Source organism: Pezoporus occidentalis, unplaced genomic scaffold (assembly GCF_034315485.1).
Source record: "Pezoporus occidentalis ecotype Australia unplaced genomic scaffold, CSIRO_AGI_Poc_V1 ctg153, whole genome shotgun sequence".
Classification (NCBI taxonomy): Eukaryota; Metazoa; Chordata; class Aves; order Psittaciformes; family Psittacidae; genus Pezoporus; species Pezoporus occidentalis.
In genome coordinates, this window is record NW_026913350.1 from 1,186,111 (window position 1) to 1,211,559 (window position 25,449).

A 25,449-nucleotide genomic window follows, 5' to 3' on the forward strand; every position below is an offset into this window, starting at 1 on the left:
CGATGGTGCTATCAATGCTGGTTTTGAGACTGATAAAAGACTCTTTTAATATGCTACTGTTATACTGTTTTCTCTTCTCTAAACTGATTTACTGATGTGAGTTTCTCCACTACAGGCTGAAAACCAATTCACACAAATATGCCTAATGCTGGTCCACACATTGCTTTTACTTTTGCAATGCAGATGAGAAATGAGCAGCTATTCTTTGATGAAGGGAAACTGAGGCATGAAGAAAAAGGAAATAACTCATGGAATATCATGGAACCGGTCAAAGAAGGGAAGGAAATGGCACAAATGGTGAGAATGATCCTGGTCTTGTCTCAAAACCAGGCAAGAAAAACCTCTGAAGGTCTAAGTAAATCCCCAGGGACTGGCAGGTAGTCCTCATACCTGGATGAGATGGAGTTTTGCTCTGTGCCATTGCAGCAGTGTTCCATTTTATTGACACAGGAGAGCCTCCTTGAGGCTCCTTCCCTCAGCCTTGGGCAATGCTACAAACCCCAGTTACATGCTGGAAGTGCTCCCGTGCACCATTCACAGCCTTTTAGTCAACTGTTAGATAAACCTGTCCACTGATGGGCAACGTTTCCTGGTGGAGGTAACCAGCATGGATTGCTCCAGCAACCCGGGACACACCTTTTTGTAAGACACTTTTTGACATGGAAACTCCGTAAAATTCCTTATTCTACAAATCTTCCTGGATGTTAAACAGCCCCGAAGCTGGCAGAGAACAGTGTCAGTAAAGCCCGGAGAGGATAGGAAGCATTTTTCTGGTGCCGGCTTCTATCAGACTTTGAAATGGCATCCAGAAACATGATGGAGCTGCTGGCAACTTGGCAAAAAGAATGCATAATGCAACAGTGCTCGAAACCAGGCAGATCAAGTCATAGCGTCCACTATGATGGAAAGGTCTCTCCTACCCCTAGGGTATTCTGATGTCCATGACCGGGTATAAATAGACTTTGAAGAGGGCAAAGACAGCAACTTGGCAGCATTCCCTGGCATCTTCTTGAGCTGACGTAAGCCAACATCCCGACTGGCCCTGGAGCAGCAGAGGGAATCCCGGGTGATGGATGTGTGGCGTTGCTCCAGGAGCCTGTCACTGCAGGCTGTCCTGCACCACAGGGACCGTGCTGCCTTTCTTGGTTTGACTCCTGCCTTGGTTCCTGCTGGTTTGAATGACACCTATAAACCTTCCAGGATTCTGTGCCTGGAGCCCGGGACAGGCACCATGATAAATGCACAAATCAAACATCATTAAAAAAGACATGTTTTATTTCAGCTCTCCTGCAGACATCTTCATTAAGATGATTATTCACTTGTACCACTCAAATGAAGTCACTGCAACCGCTGTTCCCAGTGGTGAGCCCAGAATGACAGAAACTGGCAGGGTGGTCATGCATCAGCCCAAATCCTTTTGTTCCTGTTTGCTTTCCATCTGCACACCCATCCATCAGGCCAGATGCCCCCGCGGACTCCAGCTGTGGATCTCTCATCCCTGTGTCTGCCCACAGGATTCCTGTAGCATTTCTGCTCGTGGAAGCAATTTTACGAAGAAGTTCTCTTCTTGGATGATTCCAGAGTCTTTCTTGCTGCATCTTCCTACTCATACCCCTTTTTGTATGGCTGCCTACATCCAGCAGGTATGTTGGCTCATTCACCTTAGAGAAAAGAGCAGCCCGCATAGTGACCTTCATCTCTTGATGGAATCAAGGGATCATCTTTAAGGTCCCTTCCAACCACAGCCATTCTATGATACTGTGATCCCAGGATCTTTACAAGTGGCAATCCTTATACTGATGTTTCATTCAAGCAGTTTAGTAAGTTAGATGTAACCTTAGGGACTTCTGGTCCAGGCCAACGTTGCTGGTGGAGAAATCAAGACACAGAAGGAGGACATGAGCTGCCCAAGGTTTTGCAGGTGGTCAGCAGGAGAGCCAGGAATAGTGTCCAGGAGGCAACTCAGTCCCAAGGGGAAGATGTGGGCAAGGTTAACACAGCAAATAAAAAATGATCCCTCTGAAATAAATGTGACCCATAAAATGCATAAACATTGACTACCCATAAACAGCATTTACTATTTACAGCATCAAAGCGCAAGGATATTTGCCAGCCATTTGCAGCTCAAAGGATAAACAGCAGTTCTTTTGATCCTGAGTTGTCAAAAAGGTTATACTTAAAGCCATTCATTCCTCCCCAGTCTTTCTCCCTTTACATCATTTCTTTTATGCTTTGCACTGATCCCACTGCTGTAAATATCACTTTTGCTACATGGTGGTGCTGCAGTAAATATAATTTCTGGTAATGAAGCAGGCGGGAAGGGACTCCTGCACTCCCTGTAACAACCTGAAATAGAAATACCGTGGGGATAAAATATGAGAATTGGAGCTTTGACTAAATGGCAGCTTTTGTCACCATTTCTCTGAGCATTTGACGAATGGAGGCTGCGAATCCAGCTCCAAAACACCCACCTGGGAACATCAAAGAGAAAGACAAGAAAGTTACTGAGCATTTTGCTAAACTCTGGAGTTTGATGGTGGCTGGAGGGTGAGGAAGCTGTTAGAGCTATACCAGGTGTGTTTAGAATGAAATACACATCTTACACAGTAGCAAACTACTAGCGTTTGGCTGCTTGTCCCATGCCAAACCTCTTCTTGCTCTGCTGCCTCAACTGGTGTAACGTGGCCAGCATCTTCCCATCGCTTCTAAGAACGGTCCATGGATACAAGCACTGTGCTTCATTTTGAGCTCTATTGGAAGTCTGGAAAAGTCTTGAGACCTCTGAAGTTTGATTTCCCTTTTTTCCCCAGAAAACCTTCACATTCTTCTGGGTCATTTACATGGATGTGCCGGAGGGACTGATTCATTTTGATGTTATCATTTGAGTTGCAGTGTGAAATGTAGCCTAAGCTATTAAATGGAATAATGACATGTTCATTGGAAATATGTAAATATAAACCAAATACACTGGTTTAAAATAAAACTCGAGCAAAGCAAATTGGAAAAGGAAAATGCCAAATGAAAACAAAGCATGTCTGCACTGTTGAAATTAAAATGTCATTTCTCTTGGCTTTTCCCATCTGATTCCTGTGAGATGTTATGCACGTAGTGATAGAGAAATAAGCTCTATTTATACAGTTTATGCTATCAGACTTGCTTGGTTTATGACACATGAGAAGTTACCACCTCTCCCAGTTGTAATGCGTATTATGGATGTGCTTGATTTTTAGTACTTTTAACACTTAAACTGGGCTTTGCTCTTTCCTGGCCCATCCCAAGGCTGGCAGATTCGATTATCCATGAAATGAAGGCATCCAGCAGAGTGGCATTTTAACATCGGGATATTACAAACCAGGAAAAGGTTTTAGAAAGACAAGGAAGGATGCAGCACAGTAAGCAAGGAAAACCTCTCTCTTGCTCAGATGGCAACGGATGCTGCTTCCCCAACTGGTCATGCTGGGGAGGATAAACTGCATCTAGTGGCTTCACAGTGGAGTCTTCTGCTGGACTCGTCTGCATTTGGAAAGCTCTTTGTTTTAATACAGTCCCTCACCCACAAGCAAAAGCTCTGGCTGCTGTTAGGTGTGTTGGTGGTTAGGGCAGTGCAAAGGCTCTCCAGCCCTGCTAAGCACTTATGATATTACATTCCAGCTGAAGACTCCCAGCAGTTTAAGCACTCGACAGTGAGTTTCATGCTGCCATGCTGTTAAACGTGTCTCATTCGTGCTGTGACATCCAGACCCTGCAGCCAAGCTCATTCATCCGAACTGGCCAACAAAGGCATCAGCACCATGGTCTCACAACAGCAGCAAGGAGATGGCTCCAGCAGCTCCTGCCGGTGGGAGCAGAGAGGCTGCAGCCATCGGCAAAGGTTTTTTACCCATAGTGTTGGTAGAGCAGAGCAGATCATCACAGTGTGTGCAGGAGGTGTCTCCAAAAATGGTATTTGTCAGCTCCATCCTGAGAATGGTCTCAGTGGTCATAATTTGTGGGTGCAAACCCAGGTCAGAAATAGCCATATGGGTTGGAAGGGACCTTAAAGCTCCTCCAGCTCCAACCCCTGCCACAGGCAGGGACACCTTCCACTAGAGCAGCTTGCTCCAAGCCCCTGTGTCCAACCTGGCCTTGAACACTGCCAGGGATGAGGCAGCCACAGCTTCTCTGGGCACCCTGTGCCAGCACCTTACCACCATTACAGTGAAGAGCTGGTGCCTAAGAGCTCATCTCAGTCTCCCCTTGGGCAGGTTAAAGCCGTTCCCCTCGTCCTGTCCTTCCTTGCATCTGCTGACCATCCTGCTGTGGAATCAAAAGAGGATCTGGTATTTACAACAAGCCCTTTTTTTAGTAAGGAGGCATGGATGTGACTGTGCTGGAGGGAAAGGCAGACCCTCCTTGTGCCAGGGCATGTGAAGCCAGCAATAGTGGCTCTGCAGAATGACAGGGCTGCTCTGGGGCCAGCATCAGCCGTTAACGGTTTGTCTGTTTACGGCGCAAGCAGGCTCGGGAAGAGCTTTAAATGCATATTTTCCTCTCGAAATATTGAATTCGGTGTTTTCATTTTTGGAGGCCTGGGGAAAAATTATGTTTCATATTTTCAAAACAAACAGGGCTTTTACAGAGGCATAAATGCAGGGCTCTGGGATCCAGCACACCTTTGCCTCTCGCCGCCTTCTCAAAGCTTTAATGTTGCTTGTGTGCCACAAGCTCTGCTAGTGAAAATATTCACCTGAAATGTATTTATCTTCCTTTGCTAATTAACAGCAAAATGACACAGAGAAACTTTATATTTTCCTCCGCGAGAACAGCCATAGAGACTTCATTTATGGAGAGCTCTGAATGATCCCTATTCATGGCGAGCGAGTACTGTCTGCACCAATAGATCCTTGTATACATGGCAGAGCAACAGGAGAAACCCCATCGCAGACAGGGCTGGAGGTAAAATCTCCCTGATTTTATGGTTTTGGTTCATGTTGTTTCCTAAGAGTTGTAAATGCACCAGTGTGGCTGTTCTAGGTACTGGGGGAGCAAACGCATCTATGTGCATATAAGCACACAAGGATATCAGTGAATAGTATTTATACATCTTAGCACCAGTCTGCATCCATGCATGTAGAAACACATCCATGAAAAGCATGTATAGAGGAGAGTTATATGTCTTCATGTATGTGCACACATACATATTTATATACAGAAACACATATGCAATCATGTTTACGTGCATGTATGGTCACATGTGTATATATTTATGCATCCATTCACAGGCATAAGCATTTATAGACAAAGTTTTTGCACTGAGCTCTTTCTTTGTGCATGCACAGGTATATGTGAAGGTGTGTGTGTGTGTTCTATACTACCCCGTGACCATAGTTGCGATTTTCACATCATTCGTGGCAGCCCTTTTAATCCCAGGGGTCTGAAATAATAAGCAAATAAATAAGATGTCACAAAGCTTGGGAAAAGGGGCTCAAAGACAGAAAGAGGTGAAATGGGAGCAAAAAACCTTATCTGGACCATTTTCTCCTTCTGGCTAAAAATGTCCAGCTAGCTCCAGAGAAGGATGAAGGCCTGCGATTGATGGTGGGTACCTGGGAAGACAGCAGTGGGGCAAATCTGCGCTGATTTTGCATGAGACCATAGCTACATTTTATATTTTCATTAACACTTTTAATGTTAAAAGAGTTAAGAATACCTGGCAGCTTCACTAAGGACAGGTCCCTTTTTTTCCTAATCAAAGGGCTTTTCTCCACAGGAGCTCTCAGTCTCTGTTGAAGCACTTTGGGAGTAAAGAGGGAATCTGGATAAGGAAAGAGAAACTGGGCTTTGAATTAAAGGTAGTTTGCCACATCCCTGCACTAACACAATGCAGATTAAATGGATGAGTGTTCCAAGGGTGTGTGACTGGAAAGGTGAGCAAAGACTAATCCATCTTTGGAAGGGCTTCAATCAACTGACAATACTGTAATATGGTACTTAGGAAAAAAACAGATGCACTGCTTTGTGACGAACCCATCATTAAGTTCCCCTTCCTCTGGTACCAAATCTCCCTGCTGCTCTGCCATAAAGAAAACATTGGATTTCTGCTCACTTGCAGCATCATCAGTCTTATTTGTTGGTTTAGATTATTGGCTTTCTGTGGCAGGAGCTGCATCTCCCTCATGTGCAGAGACCCAAAAGCTACACTGTAAGAAATAAATCAAACTTCTAATCCGTTTGTCTATGCTGAGTTTCTTGTCTATTTATCTAGTTTAGGCTACTGAGTTCTTTCTTTCCCTCCCTCCTCTGCTGCACAGGGGCACAGCCTCATAGAGAAGCAACTGTTTCCCGCAGGAAGGAATTTGCTCTGCATCCGATGCTGTTGCTCATTCCTCCTCCCCAAGCCTTGCTCTCCTCTTCCTCTCCCCTTCTCCTACAACCATTTGCCTGCAAACTACGCCAAGGCAGCGAAGTCCCCTGGTCCCTCAGGCTGGTTTCCAGCCCTGCGCTTGGCAAAGGGATGATTTGTGTGATGCTATTCCCGTGCCCCCCCTTTCCCACCATCACCCCTCCCTGGGCTCTGCCGGAGGAAGGACACGAGCCTGACACACTGCAGTTTGCTTACAGTGGCAAAGCCTAGGGTTTGCAGGCGGGAGCTGGTGATTGACAGGTTAACCCCAGCTCCCCAGGGCTGGTTTCACTGCTCCCACTGTTACGGTCCCAGATTCCCCACATACCATACTGTTGCGGGTCTCTTTATAGCTTCCCATCCCCTTCACCAGCAATGAAGCCATTGTGGAGGGGATGGGGGCCGGCAGAGCTGGACATCCCCCCCCCCCCCTTTCCCCATCTTCATGCAATATTTCCTAGCCCTCCTTGCTTGTCCCTCTCCCCTCGGTGCCCCCCCAGCCCTTCACACGTGTCAGGGGCTGGCCCCATGCCTCCCCGAGGAAGGGCAGGTTAATACCTCTGGGCCAAGGCTCGTGCTTGCTACTCTGCATCCAGGCACTGGCTCCTCCGCAGCCATGGACAGGATTTTCTCTGCCTTGCTGCTCTCTTTGCTGCTTCTCCTCCAGAGCTATGGAGTTTGTGGGACACCTCCACAGCCGAGAGGTAAGTGGGGAGCTCAGCAGCGGGATGCTTGGTGTGAGTCCTCTCCCTCCTTGCCACCAGCCTGCTTTGGGACAGAGAAGGAGGGGAAGGAAGAAGAAACACCCAACATCAGTCAAGGAAGCAAAGGAGCTTTCTCAAGTGCTTTCCCAAGGCAGCAAAGGCTGGAGATGGGTTTGATTCTGCCCCTTACACTGCTTTAGGGATACAGTGGGAGGTCTATGCAGAGGCACAGCAAAGGTGGCAGCAGGTCAGCCTTAGCCCCCAGCATAGCAGCAGTCTCTGAGCTGTAGGAGGCTTAGACAGGAGAAGGGCTCTCCTCTGCCTTCCAAAACTGCTTCTCCTCCACACAGCTCTGCAGAGGGCTGGTTTTGCCTGGAGCTTGAGGCCAGACATCCCAGGCTCTGGTTAACCTCGCTGAGCAGGAAGGTCTGGGTCAGGATGCTGAGGATGGGCCTTTCCGAGGCTTTCCCCTCATCCGTTCTTGAGCACAGTCCTGCTCTGTTCACCTTTCCAAGCAGGGTGTGGAGCAGCCAGATGGGAGAGGAGCTGCCTGCTCTTTAGTTTGCACGGTCTCTGACTCCTAGTCTGCAATTAGTGTCAGCAAGTGCCAAACACAAAGGGAAAGGCTGGAGGGTCTGGTGGTGAGGAAGCATCTCCCTTCTGCCAGGAGCAGGATGCTGCTGGCGCTCCAGCCAGCCTGGGGAACTCAGTGGAGGAGAGGTGGCCAAGGCAAAAGTTACTGCTGGGTTCTAAAACTGTTTGAATGATCTTATGATGATGCATAATGCATATACCTGGGCAGCTTGACAACTGTAAAACAGGCATGACAGGGACCGCGGCGTTAGCTGATGCTCACGAAGGGGAGTTTTCTGACATACTGAGCAGTTTCTCCTCACTAATTTGGAAAGGGAGAGTTATCTCTGCTGCAGAGCCATTAAGCACTACGGAAGGCAGGAAACTAAACAGGCCAGTCATTCAAGTCAGCCCTACCGTGGGCAATCACTGCTGCTAGAATAAGCACCTTCTGACTTACTAGGCAGGTTTCCTGTTCTTTTAATGAATATGGCAAAGATGCCCTAGGAGAGATTTTCTGCTAAATCAGCGCATGGAATTCAGTTACTCCTGAATTACTCCAAGTGTGGACATTGTTAAAAACAGAGGAGCATTTTCTTTCTGGTTTAATTCAACTTTAAGATCAACTCTGCTGAGTCAAGATGTCAATCAGAGCAAGACTGTCACCTCCTGGAGATAACCAAGGCCTGTCCTGCAGACCTGATGTGTGCACTGGGGCTCTGAACAGGCAGGCTGAAATCCCAAAGCTCCCATCTGATATCTCTTCTTTTCTCTTCATTGCCCTGAGATATACTTCACTCTCATAAAAAGAGGTTAAAAAAAGTTATTTAAGGCAAAATCACTGAGCTTCCGTAAAGAAAAATAATAAATCTAGAAAACTTCTATTGGATCCAAATGCTTCTAGGAAAAAAAAAACAACTTTTCTTACTGGGTTTGTCACTAAAACCAGAGGAGATTCATTAGTTACAGTGGCAAAGGGGAATCTGCCCTTTATTTCTGACAGAACTGATTGCAAGACTTTGAGCCTTTCTTTGTACCTTCATTTCTCACCTGTAAAATAGGCATAAGCAACCTTTGGTAAAGGGATTTGCAATGCTGCAGATAGATTGCCAACTGAGTTTTTCCTTCCCCTGCAATGAATTATGGTGGCAAAGTGGAAGTCACCCGCATGGGAAAAGGTTATATTGAATTTTAGGGGCAACTAGAGCATCTGACGAAGTAAGCATTGCCTGCATCCCTTCCCCACACAGCATCTTTGAGAGAGACCTTTCTGGGAGCCAGAAGCACATTCGGCGTTAGTGTCTCTCAGGAAACTAACCTGATTATATCCTTTATGGATCTATCACAGGGTATTTATTTTTATCTGTCTGAAAGACCGAAAGCTCCATTACATCTCACACCGAGGACCAGCTGTAATATTTATGTCATCATTTGGAACAGATTTGTTGGCCCAAAAGCTCACATTTAAAAATCTGTCCGCAGAAATCTCCTTTATGATCTAACCTATATCGTCCCTCTCTGCAGAAATCAAATAGTAACAGAACCCTTGATGCCCCTACAGAGACAAGCTAAATGACAGAAAGAAATAAAAAGAACAGAATGCTATAGATCGGGGGGGGGGGGGGGGGAATGGGGCAATTCATTTAGAAAACCATAAAAAACACCAGTCCTTTTTATGTTTTGCCACAGTTGAAAATTAAGATGGAAACAGCATGAAAATGAGAAATTAAAACCAATATAAAAGCACTCAGCTTTTTGCAATGCTAATGCTTCCTGTTTGTGCCATTTACTTTTTACAGTCTTATTATGGGGTTGCAGAGATTAACTATCAATTACATGGTTCTACGTCTCTCTATTGTATTGTCCCTCACCAGCTCACAGAAACAAAACAGTGCTGGTCTTTGCTATGCTACAGTATTTGCTAGTCCACAGCTGAACAGCATGAGACCGGTTCATGGTATGGTGGTTAGTTAATCTGGGTACCTCAATCCACAGCCGAATCTGAACTGCTGAGTTCCATGCCTGCTTCTGGTCATGCATGATGAAGATATAATCTCATTAATTAATATCCATGGGGATTGCTTATCCATGTCTGCAATGTGATAGCTCCTTTTTAGACGCTGTTTGATGCCAAAGTGCACACACGGGCTTCAGTTCACAGCTTTATTCCTCCCTCCGTGCTGCTGTAAGTGAATTAAGTTTCATGTAGACATTAGCAATGGCCTGGGGTGACAAGCGGGTAACCTTCTCCCGCAAGTGCAGTGCCAGTGTCTCATCACCTCGCTCCCTCAGAAGCACACGTTGTCAACCAGTCACCGTGCTTTCCTTACAGATGCTTTTCTATGACAGGAAAAAGAACATTTAGGATTATTAGGTTAAAGTGGCCTCTCTGAGACAGGCAGAGAAAGGATTGAAGCTCGCAGGTCCTCTACCCTCTAACAACACCATTCTTTCCCCCATGGGATCCTTTCCTCTTCTTTTTTCTTTCATTTTTCTCCTCCCTCCTTATCCTTTCCAGGCACCCTGTGCAGAACCAAACCCACCGACCTGGTGTTCATCATCGACAGCTCCCGCAGCGTGCGCCCGCACGAGTTTGAGAAGGTCAAAGTCTTCATGTCCCGAGTGATTGAGGGGCTGGACGTGGGCCCCAACTCCACTCGGGTGGGTGTCATCAACTACGCCAGTGCCGTCAAGAACGAGTTCTCCCTCAAGACCTACCAAACCAAAGCCGCGCTCCTGCAGGCGGTCCGAAGGATAGAGCCGCTCTCCACTGGGACTATGACTGGCCTGGCTATCCAGTTTGCCATCAGCCGGGCTTTTAGTGACTCCGAAGGGGCCAGGGTGAGGTCTCCCAATTTTAATAAGGTGAGAAGATGATCTGTTTCTTGGAAGCTCCTTTCTGATTGTGCCTCATCGTGGAGCAGCTGGGGAAAGGAGTTTTTCTCTGTGCTTTGGTTGTGTGGGGACAAGAGGGGGGGTACCTGACAGAGGTGGAAAACCTTTGGAAGGTGGAAACCTCCCAACTCTTCTTGAAAACCAAGCTCAACATTCCCTGGGGGAGAAGCTAACCATGAACATGCAGGGTTATCAATGCACTTCTTAGAATCACAGAAGGGTTAAGGTTGGAAAGGACCTTAAGAACACCCAGTTCCAACCTCCCTGCCACGGGCAGGGACACCTCACACTATACTAGGTCTTGTGTGCCCCCTCACCGTGTTGAACTATCAGCAACTTCCAAATACGAATGATTCCGTCCTCATATGGTCTCTTATTGCAGAGCTCACAGTGGGGGAAATTCTCTGAATTTTAGCCTGAATCTGGTTTGATGCAATAGAAAGAAAACCAAGAGTAATAATAGAAGAAAAATACACTCCAAGAAACTTCTACTAAGTCTCACTGACAATCAGGTCCAGAAAGATAAGCTCTTCTGAGGAGCCATCACGATCACAGCATTAGCTTAGGAGTCACCTGGTGCAGAACCTACCAGCTCAGCTCTTGCAGGGGAACTCAGACCTAATTGCCACGGGTTTTATTCAAAAGGAGCAACGTTGAGTTGTTCAGTCAAATTCTTTGAGGTTCACTGAAAGAAATCAGTGGATAAAGGTGCTTGAAGGGTGCCAATTAGTGCACAAAGGCTTTACTCCAGAAGCAGGGAGTTGTCGCAGGACTGCACACCAGCAGAAATCTCAGGCAGTTGCTAATTTGCCAGTAAGTGGGATCTGACACCTCCAGGTAGTTCTTTCCCAGGCTCCATCCCTTCCACCCTCATCCATCCAATAGATTTACCTGTAGGGAAAACCAGCTGTTCTTTTCAGTATTCCAGTAACTCCAGTGGCCTCCCTGGCAGCAGTCATCCAGCATCAATCACAACCCTGACTCAGCTCCTGCAGCACCCCCAGAACCCTCAACTAAGCTGATACCCTAAATCAGTAGATGAGAGAAGTCAAGAAATGGGAAACCTGTGGCCAGTCATTGCACCTAGGATGGTACGTGGGTTATGAATGAAGGATCCTAAAGGAGGGGCCTGACTTCCAGTCCTGTTGCTCCCATTGACTTCTCTGGTTTTCTTACTGTTTATCCTTCAAATGGGATCTTTTTGGTTCAGTTTCTTTTAAGACCACTATGCAATCCATTCATGCCCCTCTCACCATATTTCTTTATCCTCTCCTGTCTCCACCTATTTTCCCAATGTCCATTTTAAGACCAGGAAATCACGTTTAGGTCAGGACTGGGCACAGCCCTGATTTATACAATACTCTTTTAATACTTCTTTTCTTACTACAGTCTGACCCCTTCCATGCAGCACTGACCATTACTGTAGACTGAAGAGACATTTTCACTGAGCCATCTGTGCAAATGCCTGGATCTTTGTCCAACTCATCTCTTCCACACCATTTAAGTAACCATTTCCTCATGGACTGTCTTCCTGCTCTTGTCTACTCCGCAGCTGGGCTGCCAGACAACTCATCCAACATGCTCCTGCAATCCTTGCTGTTTCCTGTCATCTCAATGCACATAAGAGCTGCTATGTCCTACTAACATATTAAACAAGCCTTTAGCTTAAGTATTTGAACTCTTAAAAAGCAAATCTCATTTATTCTGTGGATGGCTAAAGCATCAATTGCTTGTGGGGACGGTGGTACAAAGCCCTCTGAAGTTGCTTTGCCTCCCTAAAACCTTACTTCCTGGACATCCAAAAAAAGCAGAATAGTGGGGGTTTATTTATCTCTGGTATTAAAAAAGAAGCAAATAAAATCACCATCTGCTTCTCCCTCTTCCCTTCCACTTTGGAGTTGATCCAAGAGGCAGAATCACAGAAAGGGACCTCCAAAGTCATCGTGACCATACTCAAGCAGGGCCAACTAGATGCTGAGATGGCTTTTGAGTATCTCCAAGGTGGAAGCCTCCACAACCACTTGCATTCCTTGGTTCCCTGCTTATTTTTTGCCTTTTCCTATGATGTCTTGAAGTCCAGCAAACTTTTCCCTCTGTCATCCTCATGCTGCCCAAGGTGACTCAGTTGCCTGCCTGGGGTCATGCAGTAATTGAGGGAGATGAAGCTTCCAGAAGCATTGGACACGGTTCTTGCTCCTTCACACAGCAGAAATGCAGCAAGACCTTGTGAAAATCTGTGCTATGTTTGCAACCATGTGGGACACCAGTCAAAACATCACAAGATCCTCATCTGATCTTGCTGGGTTCTGTGCGGCCAATGTCACCCCAGGACAAGGAAAAGCACCATTTCCCTCCGCAGGAGCTCAGAGCAGAGTCTGTTTACACTCTCATCAAAAACTACAGGGGTGCCCAAATACTTTTATCTTTCTTTAGGAAGAACAGCAAATAGATTGTCAAACTGCTGAGAAAATCAAGGCCTTATTCAACTTTCTGCCCAGCTCTCCTTTCAGTGCTGCTGCACCATTCACATTACCCACTGCATAATGAGACACAGCTAGCTCATTAGCTGCAGGGTTGCCTACCCTGAAATATGAATACCTAGGGATGCCTAGGAATACTCTGGTGTCTTAGTTAACCAAGAATAAATTGTGTCATGAGACCAGGGGGGATTTCTCTATGCCAGAAGTAACACATGAAGGATCCAGATAGGGATTGAAGGGAAGTGGAAAGGTGGTGGTTAACGTGAGCAAAGTTTTGACCTTGGAAAGCAAAATGCTCTGAGTTCCCTTAGGGAAAAACTGAAGATCCTGTTCAGCCCTTTGAGGGAGCAAATGTGTTCACCCTTTCTTGATTCTTCTCCCATGGCTTCCTGCTGAGGCCAGCACAAGCAGAGCAGTGTCAGCCTCTCCAGGGTGCAGCGGTTGCTCCTTTTCTCTTTACCAAACAAGGCACATTCCAGGACTCCCAGCTTTTTAAATGAGACAAGGTCACAACAGAGAGAACTACACAAATCCTGTGACCGCAAATGATGCGGAGGTAGGTTAAAAACCCCCAGGATGCTGGGGGTTTCCACACTAGAACTCCCTGCCTCAGGCTGGCAGGGAGGGCAGGCGTCTGGAGGGGGAATGCAAGGGGAAAATCAGGATTTCCTGGTTATCAAGATTACTACAGCAAGATCACGTTGTCCTTGTTCTGTTCCTTACTCTGTAAGCACCCGGGCCTGGTCACAGACAGGCTCCCTGGCTGGTTGGTGCTTGCTCTGCATCACTATTCCATTCATTATAGCCAGGGGTTCACTGATGAATTCCTGATGCCTGGTCCAGACTCTCTGCACCCAGAAGTTTTCTTTTCCCCAACAGCAACATGAATTCTGGGTGTTCGATAGCAGATTTTCACATAGATGAATAATGAAGATCTTTTCCATCCGATGCACGTCTGCTAGCAGACCCCTGGGTCATACCTGAGGCTCACACCTATGCCAAGATGCCACCCTGATGGGAAGAATGAAAGGAACTGGTTAAACCTGGAGAATCACTTTGTTTAGACAGAGGAACACCAGAAGGACACGCAACACCTCATCCTGTGACAAACACCACAAGGAAGACACGCAGCTCCTGACAGAAACCTGCTCACAGGGTGGTGTTGCTCGCAGAAGCTGCTTGATAATACATCTTGTGTCCTGACAGGCTGGCTTTTGATAAGCTCTAATTGGCAGCTCCTCTCTCGGAGCTGCTGGGTGCATGCAGGAAGCAGAGCTGCTGAGTCGAGGGCTCTCTCTCCTGGCAGAAAGCATGATTGCACGGCTGGCTCTGCTCCCTGGCTTGGCCGGTGGTCCAGGATCAACCCCAGGGCTTCTTCTGGTCTCTGATTCTCATGTTCGTTCCACCTTTACATCACACACTCACATCTGCCACAGGTGACGCTTCTCCTTATTTTGGCCACAAGCAGAAGGGAAATACTTGAATTTATTTCTTGATTCCCTTGGAATCAGGCGGTTACAGAACTGTGATGCTACCAGGAATTTTTGATTTCGTAGCCCTTAGGAAGCACAGATACACACCTGAACTTACAGTCCTGCACCAGAATGAAAAGCTCTACATTATTCCTGTTTCACCCAAGTTTTTCATAGAAGGAAAGCTCTGAACAGGGCAACAGATTAGTATTGCAGTGCTACTCTGGGACAGATGATTGCAGCATCCATCCATCCACCCACCCACCCATCCATCCATCCATCCATCCATCCATCACTCCCTCAGCAGAAGGGTAGGCAGAGAGGGAAAGAGGCCACTTCATCTGCATGGTCAGCAGCCCTTGGATGAGTAGGGCAGGGAACCCCACTCCTGACCATCCATCTGAGGATGTATAATAGCCATCACACTGAGCAGCTGGTGGGTCTGATTTAGATAGAGGAGAACAGCAAATACTGCCTTAATGACCAGATGATGGCTCATTTGAACTCACCGTTGCTGCCAGTTGGATTTTTCATCTCATCTTTCTTTACTTCCTGTATTTCTGAGGGCATTTGCCTGGTATGTGGAGCTTTTTTTTTTTGCTTAGCAGCTCACCTGCTCCTGCTGGTTGTATTTCTCCACACTGCATTACAACCCAATCACTGCCTTTGGAGTTGGCAGCGGTGTCACAATAAAACAGCTGTAAGGAAAAGGGGCAGGAGCAGAAGAATAGGCAAAGAACAAAAATTAAGGTTTTGTGACAATGTCACCTACCAGAAGAAAAATAAAGAGGAAAATGGACAAACAAGCAGGACTCTTGGAGGTTTTCCACCGGTTCAGGGCTCCATCTAATCCAAGGTGAAAACCAGTTTCCACTTAAATCAGCTGTCACTTTAATGCTGATGTTAGTAGAGGTAGGATTCCATCTCTGCTGTTTATTGCAGAACAAGGTAACTGGGCACTGACACACAGCAGGACCTTCAGCAGATCTCTTCCCCTTCACCTGCTTCAGCTTCTCCATGTATAAAATAGGGAAAAGTCCTCATCTCATGATGCTTCCATGACATTTCCTCCTTAAAGTCCCGCTCTGAGTTAAAGTTGTCCTTACGTCAGCAGGGGGTTCACGAACATAGTTTGAGTTTGGCTTGAGCGTTAGTTTGCCATTGCAGAACATAACCTTTACTTTAGTTTCCTTAGGGGCGAGATGCACCAGTTATCCCTTGACTAAATCAGCTGGGTCCCTGGCAGCTTAACCTTTCCAGCTCAAAAAGAAACAAATCCCACATAAAAGAATGACTTGTGTGATCTCAGGCAGAACTGGAAGAGGAGGAGGAGGAGAGGGTGGCATTTCCTTCCTCCTTCATTTTAGAAACACAAACCTTCTTTCCTAACCCTGCCTGCTCCACAAGCAACAGTGCCACCGACACCTGCTCGAGCACCCACCTTGCATCTGCCCTCCTCTGCATAGGTGGCGATCGTTGTGACCGATGGGCGTCCCCAGGATGGAGTGAGGGATGTGGCAGCGAGGGCCAGAGCAGCCGGCATCGAGATCTTTGCCATCGGGGTCGGCCGGGTGGACATGCACACGCTGCGGCAAATAGCCAGCCAGCCCCAGGATGACCACGTGGACTACGTGGAGAGCTACAGCGTCATAGAGAAGCTGACCCACAAGTTTCAAGAAGCCTTCTGTGGTAAGTCCTCGCCACACAACCCGTGGGGTCCTAGCCAAGAGCTGCGAGGGGCTGCAAGCTTTTCACATGGGTGTTGTAGATGTGAGCATCCTTCATCCATCCGCTTCCTCGTTCCAAGGACTTGGGTCTGCAGGAGCATGAAGCAGTATGAAAGACGGATGACCTCTGAAGTTGCCTTTGAAGTATTTCAAGTTTGGGTTAGGGAATTGCCTGGTTCAGTTAAGGAAGTCTCCAGTTTGTAAACTTGACCTACGTGCTCCTTGAGGCCTTGAAAGAGAACCTGGAAAACATGTTCTTTATAGAGTAAAAATAATTGGCCTTATGTTTAAGCCTATCTGGGCAGTTCTGAGAATCTGGTTTTGTAATTTCCCCCACCAGTATTGTCCTTGGAATTCCCACTTCAGCAAGGAATGGTTTCATTACCCTGCTAGAGGCTGAACTGCCTTTGCTGACTACGCTATTGGCTTTGCAAGCCTTGTGAGGCAGGAGGCTCTCCCAGCTGCTGCGGTATCCAACGCCTTTCTGCACGGCATATAAAGAGCCTGTCTCTCCTGCAAACACATACTCCTACATAAACCAGTGAATGGAGTGAGAAAGCTTTATTACTTTCAAACGTACCCACAAGGCTGTAGGAGGTGGCCTATAAATATCCATTTACTGTGTCAGCAAGAGAGGCCTGGGGGAGATCACGCGCCCATCTCGTGCGGCAACACCTTTTAAAAGGTGTGATACACCGCGGTGCCTATGGCAAGGCATTGCAAACACATACAGATGGACCTGTGAAACTCCAGTTCCTTCCAGAGGTGTAAGATTTCATGACTTAGGCTGGAAATGATGGGGGGAAGAGCAGCTTCTTGTGGAGGAAAATGTCCTCCTCTGCAGGAAGGAGGAAAATCCTGCTTATACAACCTGTGTTGTAATCAGGTGTCACTGCACCAGAAGCTCATGAAAGAGGGGAGCAAATACTTCATGCTAAAGGGATAGAGATAAGGTTTCAGTAGGTGGGATCCAGGCCATGCTTGCGGGAGTTGGTGTTGGCTGCCCTGGAGTCAGCCTGACACAGAGAGGGCTGACAAAGCATTTTGAAGCTCTGGCACTGATGCCATTCCAAAAGATAAAGAGGAAAAAGCCCCTTTCTGTGCCTTGCTCTTCCAATTCCTAACATGCAGATGACAAAGTGCTCCCCATGGTACGAACCCTCAGAGGTGCATCCAAGGGAAGCGCTGCACTAAGGATTATTACAGCTAACAGAGAAGAGCAGCACATTAGCTGCCAAGTGGGCTGTTATCGTGCTATGCAAGCAGCTGCATGAAACCATCCTTAGAGATGCACCCAAACTCCACCTGCTATTGCAAAGCACAGTTTGTGGGTACTGACAGCAGGAAGGACTGTGCTGCGGTGTCCGAGCTGTTTCCCATAGTGCTCAGAAAACACATGGGAAAAGGGACAATCTAACCACTAGCTTGACTAATAAGATCACTGTAGGCTTCAGAGAACTCAACCTGAGAGTCCAGTGTTACAGCCAGCTGCATGGTTAGTGATATTCCCAATGATACGAGCTCCGTATATGCTGGAATGATCTACCAGCCCTGGCACAATCTGCAGACATGTGGATTGGGAAGGCCAGAAGTACAAAACGCATTCAGAGCAAAACACAAACAACTTGAAATAGCAAATGGAAGCCCCTTGACTTTTGATAGGCCTCAATGCTTGGTTTTCCGCACAGATTTCCCTGGTAGTTGTAAATGAACTTGCTTCAACCAGGCCTGTTTACTGCTGAGTTCGTTTTCCATCGCCATGGCTGTAGCCGTGACAGTGTTGTCACTCACAGAATGCTGCTGGCTCAAACTGCTGCGATCCAGCTTCTGCTTGCTCAGCATCTCAGGAGTCGGATCCAGGTTGAGATCAGCAGGAGAAGTGTTTGTAGAGTGAATCTGAAAGCTGCACGTGAGGGGGGCTCTGAAGTGAATGCATGTGGATCCCAGCCAGGAAAGACAAGTGTACATGGGGCTGATCTCACCAGTCATATTTGTATGACATAGCTGGAAAACGTGGGTATTGGCCAGCCCAGAAGGTAGCAAACCTCATCCAGTAGCTCTGGAGAGTGAAGTATATTGTGATGCGCTCAACAGACAGATGGGTTTTGCCCTCAGAATGGAGTCCTGGCTGTGCCTTTGAGCCTTGTGTAAACTTCTCCTTGTATCTCGGTCACTATCCTCTGCTGTCTTGTCTTGCTGCAGAATGGATTGAGTTACGCTTGGTGCACGGGACAAACACCATGCTTTGTGCAGGAGCTGGGTTGAGAAGCCTTGGCATAGCCTCTGATTTTAATCTCCACCTTTGCTTACAGTGGTGTCAGACCTGTGCGCCACTGGAGACCACGACTGTGAGCAGATCTGCGTCAGCACCCCAGGAGCATACACTTGTGCCTGTAAAGAAGGTTTCACACTGAACAGCGACGGGAAGACCTGCAGTGGTATGTAATCCTTTCCATGCGCACGGAGCCGAGCTGTGATCTGCAATGCCATGGTGGGGACAGGACTGGGACATGGTAGATGTGTTCTGCCCAGAAAAGCAAACCAAGAGTTATTTTGAAACCCTGAGTGTGAACTGTGGTTTGAGTTCTGATTCATGAAACCTATTCCATTAGCAATAAAATGGCACTCAGGTAACATCTTCCTGCATAATTAATTGGGGTCTTGGTTGCTGTTTCCTTTTGCCCTCTTCTCAGCTTGCAGCGGTGGGTCAGGATCTGCTCTGGATCTCGTTTTCCTCATCGATGGCTCCAAGAGCGTGCGGCCTGAGAACTTTGAGCTGGTGAAGAAATTCATCAACCAAATTGTGGACTCGCTGGAGGTGTCGGACAAACAGGCTCAGGTTGGCCTGGTTCAGTACTCCAGTTCTGTCAGACAGGAGTTCCCACTGGGGCAGTTCAAGAACAAGAAGGACATCAAAGCAGCAGTCAAGAAAATGGCCTACATGGAGAAAGGAACGATGACGGGCCAGGCTCTCAAGTATCTCATTGACAGCTCCTTTTCCATCATCAATGGAGCCAGGCCCGGGGTCCCTAAGGTGGGCATAGTCTTCACGGATGGACGGTCACAAGACTACATCACTGATGCTGCTAAGAAAGCCAAAGACTTAGGTAGGTGTCTTGAATTCTCCCTTGGATCAAGTACTGCACCTAGCATAATCCTAGGTATGCATCTTTCTCTGGAGATATGTCTTAGGGTAGAAACATGTTACTATAGAGTGACTTTGTTGAGATGCTGCCTGACTGTGGTTGCATGTTCATATAGAACTTGGAGCAACTCTGCCTGCAGTTCAGAGTGATCTTGATTTGCCAGCAGCTGTTTTTGTTCCCAGAGCCCCTCTGTGTCTTCGATGCAAGCCTGCTGGAGGTCTCTGTGCTGGGCAGGATGGAGTTTCACACATTTGGTACGGGATGCAGACTGGTCTAGCATGCCTCACACAGATGTGAAGGAAACCTCAGGGAGAAGCTGAGGGTTTGTCTGATGTTGGTAATGAAAGTCAGGTCAGCAGCAGTGGCACTCGTGGTGAGGCTAAGCCAACCACCAGAGAACCCCTTAGAGAACAATGGGAGTTGTAGGGCCAAGAGTGGCTCAGCTGTATCAGCTGAAGGAAAAGAAGAGATGAAACAACAAACAAAGCAGAAACATGGATTAAGAGGGTATCCATGCACTCCCTGCTCAAATCCCAGGCACACTAATAAGGAACTTTCTCCAGCTTCTGCTGGAGCACTAAAAGAGCACAGTGGCCACATATTGATATATGTATATGTCTAAACAGAGTGAAGTATAAATAGCTTGAGATCTGCCCCTTTGCTGACCTGCTGAGCAAGTTCCCAGTCTTGATATCTCTGTGGTAAATGGATGCAGCCTATGTGAACAGGCTCATGAATTGCTAAATCCTTTCTTTCCCTTTAACTCTGGGCTCCGCCACTAGATGGGACTAAGGGCTAGCATGTGATAATAAAGCTCAGGTGAGAGCTCATGAAAAGCTGCTGTTTACAAAGCAAGCTGGTGTGTTGTGTGGATGTTCAGCTCGTATAAAACAAAAGGTCCTTATCAACTGTATCTATAGAATTTAGTCCTCCCTGATGATAAAACTTTATGCCTTCTTGATTCTTCCTCTCCTGTTCCTACACAGAAATCTCCAACATGTTCAGAAGTTCTTTGAGGGGGATAAATAACAAGATGCTTATAACAAGACTCCAAACATGTTCATTAAGTAGAACAGTAGGGGAAAAAAAAACAACTGTTGTATATATCCAGAGGCAGAAAAACAAAGCAAAAAGGGGAGGAGGGGAAAGCATTACCCGTGTCTAGACATGGACAAGTGGAGAAAGTATTTCAAAACAGGGGTTAACCTGTATCACCATTCAAATGAATGGGAAAACTGCAGTTCAGCTCAACAGAAACAAGCTTAAGGCAGAGGTGGCCAATCAGTTTCCTGGCAGTGAAGCATGTTCTCACCTCCCAGTATTGGGTCTCTCTTGACATACTCCATAAGTTGCAATTTCAGAAGGAGATTCAGCTGCAGTTTCGCTGACCCAAAGGTCTCTGTGGCACAGGGGATGGAGCTGATGAATGGTGGCTGCAGGCTGCTTTGAAAACTTCCACTCTTTACTTTTGCTGTGTTATTGCTTCCATGTGAGCTGGATGGATGATCCTGTCAGGGCGTTATGATCATCTGTCCTTCCTCATAGCTCCAGAGCACTGTTCTTGTGCTGAGAGTGGTCATTGTCCGGATAATTCTGGTAGGACTTTGCCTGCAAACCTACTTTGAAACCCCGGGTGAAAGCAGTCTATGATAGTAGAGGGTAAGGGGGTGATTTCCAGTTAACATTTGCAGAGCTCTGTGGAGACCAGGGTTCCAGAAGGTGAGCAAGGATGTACAAACTGGGTACCACAGCAGCAAGATGCTCCATAGGTGTCCAACTGACAGGCTCCCATTGCTCCCAGGCTTTAGGATGTTTGCTGTGGGAGTTGGCAATGCCGTCGAGGATGAGCTGAGGGAAATCGCTTCAGAACCAGTAGCTGAGCACTACTTCTACACAGCTGACTTCAGAACCATCAGCAACATCGGGAAGAAGCTACAAATGGAAATCTGCATTGGTGAGAGTGGGGGACTAGGGAGAACTGGGGGGGGGGGGGGGTAGTCCCAGCATGGAAAGGCTGGAAGCAGAAGGACAAAAATGCCTCTTCAGATGGATGTACAGTTGGCAGGGTACATGGAACCATGAGACATCAACAGTTCAGGTGGATACCTGAACCACAGCCACCATGCACCTCAACCATCTCCGCCTCTCACAAACTGCCTTCTCCTTCCCTTTTTCTCTCCTTTCCTTCCCCTCTCTACCTTACTCAGAAATTATGAATTCAGAATGTACCAGGGCCTGAGAACAGCCAAAAACGACATAAGGAAAGGAGAGATGCTCTTAAAAGAGAAGCTAAGGGTTGATTTATTCCAGCTTAATTTGAAGATCATCACGAAATCGGACATCTGAGCTGAAGCTCACCAGCCACTGGCTGCTTCTGCAGTCAAACAGGCACCCCAGGGGTGACACATTTCAACTTGCAATAAGACCTAATATCTTCCACATGACTTGTAGGTGTATAAATTTGGGTAACATGAACTCTACCTTGCTCGCGTTTGGACAGCCTAGTGAAACAAAGGCTGAGGGAGGAGTGAGTGGGAGCCAGGCATGACAAGAGAAGGCAAAGAATAACTTGACATTTAAGGAGTGTTGACCTGTAAATAACTTGAGTCTAAAAATGGTTTTGAAAAGAACTACCAGTTATATTTTTGTTCTGAAGGAATCAAATGCCTCCTATGAAATATTGGCCCTTTGCAATGCATCTGCTCCACCAGGCAGATCATAGCGAATCCCAACCACCCCAGCTTCATGCCAGGCATTGAATACCTTGCAGCACATCTGAGAGCTCTACTGCCAGGCCCACCAGGAAGCTGGCACTCACTTGTCAAGTCCAGGTGCTCCAAGTGTTTTATCCCACAAGGCAAATGTTGCCTTCTAGTTTCCAACGACATTTATTGCACCCAGCTCTGATGGGGCTCATTCAGTTCCCAAGAGAGCTCTGCCAAGCTCAGCTCCAGCTCCCATGAGTGGGTAGACCTGCTTGAGTGCCCCATATGAGCTGCTGGCATGGGATATGGAGACACTCCACAACATGAACCGGATTCAACGATAAACATTGCCCAATGTTACTCCCCTTTTCCCCCCCTTTTTTTTTGCTATTTCTAACATTGTTATTTGTGCCAAACCCAAGAGACATCCATGTAAGTATTAGTGGGTAGCAGTAGGTGACTCATCCGGGTTTGTCCTTAGGTGTATGTTAGAGAGAAAAAACACTTGGGAAGTTGAGGGCTTTGCCTCAGGAAAATCAGATCCTGCTCCTTACACCCCTACAGATGTTCTGGGTCATGCTGGGCACATCCCCTGTTCTCCAGATCCCTAAAGACGGGACCTCCCTTTCTTCCTGGGGAATGCTGAGGGAGAACTCCCTCCAGGGTGCTGTGTCTGCAGAGCCTGGAAGCCAGGCTTGCAAGATAAAACCTCGCTTTGTCATGGCTACTTTAAAGAGTAGGAGTGGACCCAAGAACAAGGTGATGGGAGCTCAATGAAAACCCCCAACATATTGCATTGAAACGTCTTTTGAGGAAGCAAATACATTCAAAGATTCGGCATCCAAACAAATAAATGAATAAATAATTCAAATAAAGTTTGGGGAAAGCGTTTGTTTGCCAAAAGATCAGTTTGGGTGACGAGCTTAACATCTGAGTTAAAAAAAGGGAAGGAAAGGAAATATTTGTGTGTGTTTGATTTCCAGTGCCAGCTCGTATTTATCAACAGATGGCTAGAAATCTCCTCTTAATATCCAGCTTTAGTTTACTCATAGCTGGCTTAATCCTGTTGTGCTTTTGTGCAAATCATGTCCTTTCCCTCAAGAAGTTCTTCTCCTATTTCCCCCTTCCATTTGCTAAGCAGTTGAGCTGACTCACTGTGGTCTTGTAAACATCTCCTCTCCTTTCCCAGTCATCTCCGTACCCTCTTTTACTTCTATTCCAGTTTAAGTTAATTTGCCTTGAAGATCATATGTAAATTATTGACCTAGATTAGCAAACCAATGCATGCACATTGCTCTGCCTGCTAAAGAGATGGAGCACTGAGAGCAAAGCTCAAACAAGTCTCGACTGTCAAACAGCAAACAGGACTAAGGGTATGGCCCAGCATGGTGATGCTATTGAGAGGACAGAGGTTGCTTTGAGCACTGTGTCTGCTCAGATTCAAATGCTGGGGGCAAACGTTAAACATCAGTGGTAGAACTCAGTGGGATTTGGGGAAAATGGAAATCCAGGAAGGATGATTTCTGCACTACATAACAATATAGCAATATTTCTGGCCTGTATAACAAGAAAATGTGAGCTCTTTCTAGTCATCTGAGCTTAAAGCCAGAAGTGATCACCCAAATAACAGGAATAACCTTCTGATTTCCTTCCTGCTTCTGATAAAGAAAATACAAATTGATTTATTTCATATGTCTCAGTGATTTTGATCTAAGCCCTTTTCTCTGCCACTTATCTTCTTGATATTGCGATCCACAGAGGAAGATCCATGTGAATGTAAATCCATTGTGAAGTTCCAGACAAAAGTAGAAGACCTCATAAATTCATTGCAGAGGAAATATATCCTTTGGAAGCTGTGTTTGGTCAGAATTCAGCGGGTTGGGATGTGCCTTTTCAGGGACCAGTGGGGGAAATCTACTCATGGAGGAAGGAGGTTAGGTACGTGTTCAGGAAGCTGGGAAACAAGGCACTTAGGTTATGAATGCCTACAAGAAGAGTCCCTGCACCAGAGTGAATGCTCTGGCACAGAATAAGTAGACCAAAAAGAAATAGACCCAAAGGAGAATATGGCAAATCCTTGAAAGGCAGCAATGAGCTGTAGGCACCAAGACCTAGGTCAGGCTCTAGGCAGATGCTTAATCACACATGGGATGCTGCTGCTCCCTCTGCAAGCTGCCGGTCCTGTGAAGCAGGCTGGAATGTGAGAGCTGAGAGCTAACACTGGGCTGTGAGCAGACCAACCACTGGTGCACACATGCAGCTGATCACCCAGTCATTAAAGCCCCATGGGTGGGATCCTGTTTATGATGGTTAATGTCTGCAAGGCAAACATCTGAGCTGGCTGCCTAAATCCCTGCACAACACTGGAGAGGAAGAGGGTTTTCTACAGCAAACCACCTCTGACTGGTGGTGGTCTGGATAGATGCAGGTAGAAAGGTCCAGTGAGGTGAGTTGGATCCCATCTGACCTGAGCTGGTGGGGCTGCATTCTGCATGCTGGGTCCTGTCACATTGCACAATGACCATGAATAAGAGGTTGAAAGAGAAACAAGGAAAAGAGGAAAAATTGTGTATAGAATCATAGAATAGTTAGGGTTGGAAAGGACCTTAAAATCACCCAGTTCCAACCCCCCTGCCATGGGCAGGGACACCTCCCACTAAACAAGTATGAGATTCTAAGTTCTCACAGGGAAAGGAATTAGTGAACCCTCAGGGTGGCTCACACAGGGCTGGGGAGATTTTGCATTACTGAGAATAAGGGAAGAATATGATTTTAAAAGCAATGCTTTAATGTATTCACACATTTCTGTGTATTTTCTCCTCTTTACTCAAATTGAGTGAAAACCACGACTTCTGTTATGCAAAAGGTCAGAGTAAATCAGTAGTTCTCACCCAGTGGGTTGCTGCTCCCTGGCACATCAAGAACAGCAATTAGTGAAAAGAGCAGAAAATTGTGACACACCATAGAGCTCTAAGAAAAGCTCCACTCATCACCCAACCCATGCTGCTCAAGGTCAGGAATCCTCTGTCAGCCACTCAAAACACATTCCAATCAGGCTCACCATTTTTACTCCTCCTTCCATAGTAGATGTAGAGGTGCAAGTGAGTGTTTGTGCACACAGGAACCTTTTCTACCTTCAATAAAAGTTCAGCCTCATCATCTCTGGAGATACCAGAGCAGATGATGGCAGCATCCCTGTGCTACCTGCTACCTGCAAGGTAACTCCAGTGGTTACCTGCTCTGCGGGCCAGGGGATGACTTAAGCAATGAATCACTGCTGTGCACTGTGCTTTTTATCCCTTAACTCTTGCTCACTGGAAGCTGTGTCAAAAAGGATCGAAGCCCTGGAGAACAAGATCATCTAA

General features: G+C 46.8%; 1 protein-coding gene across 1 annotated transcript; it reads left to right on the forward strand.

Annotated features, from left to right (window-relative positions):
• Positions 1 to 4,356: 4,356 nt before the first annotated feature.
• On the forward strand, positions 4,357 to 25,449 carry MATN1 (matrilin 1). The gene is made up of 9 exons (XM_062611526.1): positions 4,357 to 4,935; positions 5,750 to 5,906; positions 10,178 to 10,524; positions 15,973 to 16,195; positions 18,546 to 18,671; positions 18,927 to 19,340; positions 21,181 to 21,333; positions 23,843 to 24,022; positions 25,406 to 25,449. Exons 2-9 carry the CDS (start codon positions 5,861 to 5,863, stop codon positions 25,447 to 25,449), a joined length of 1,533 nt encoding a protein of 510 aa, XP_062467510.1. The 5' UTR covers positions 4,357 to 4,935; positions 5,750 to 5,860.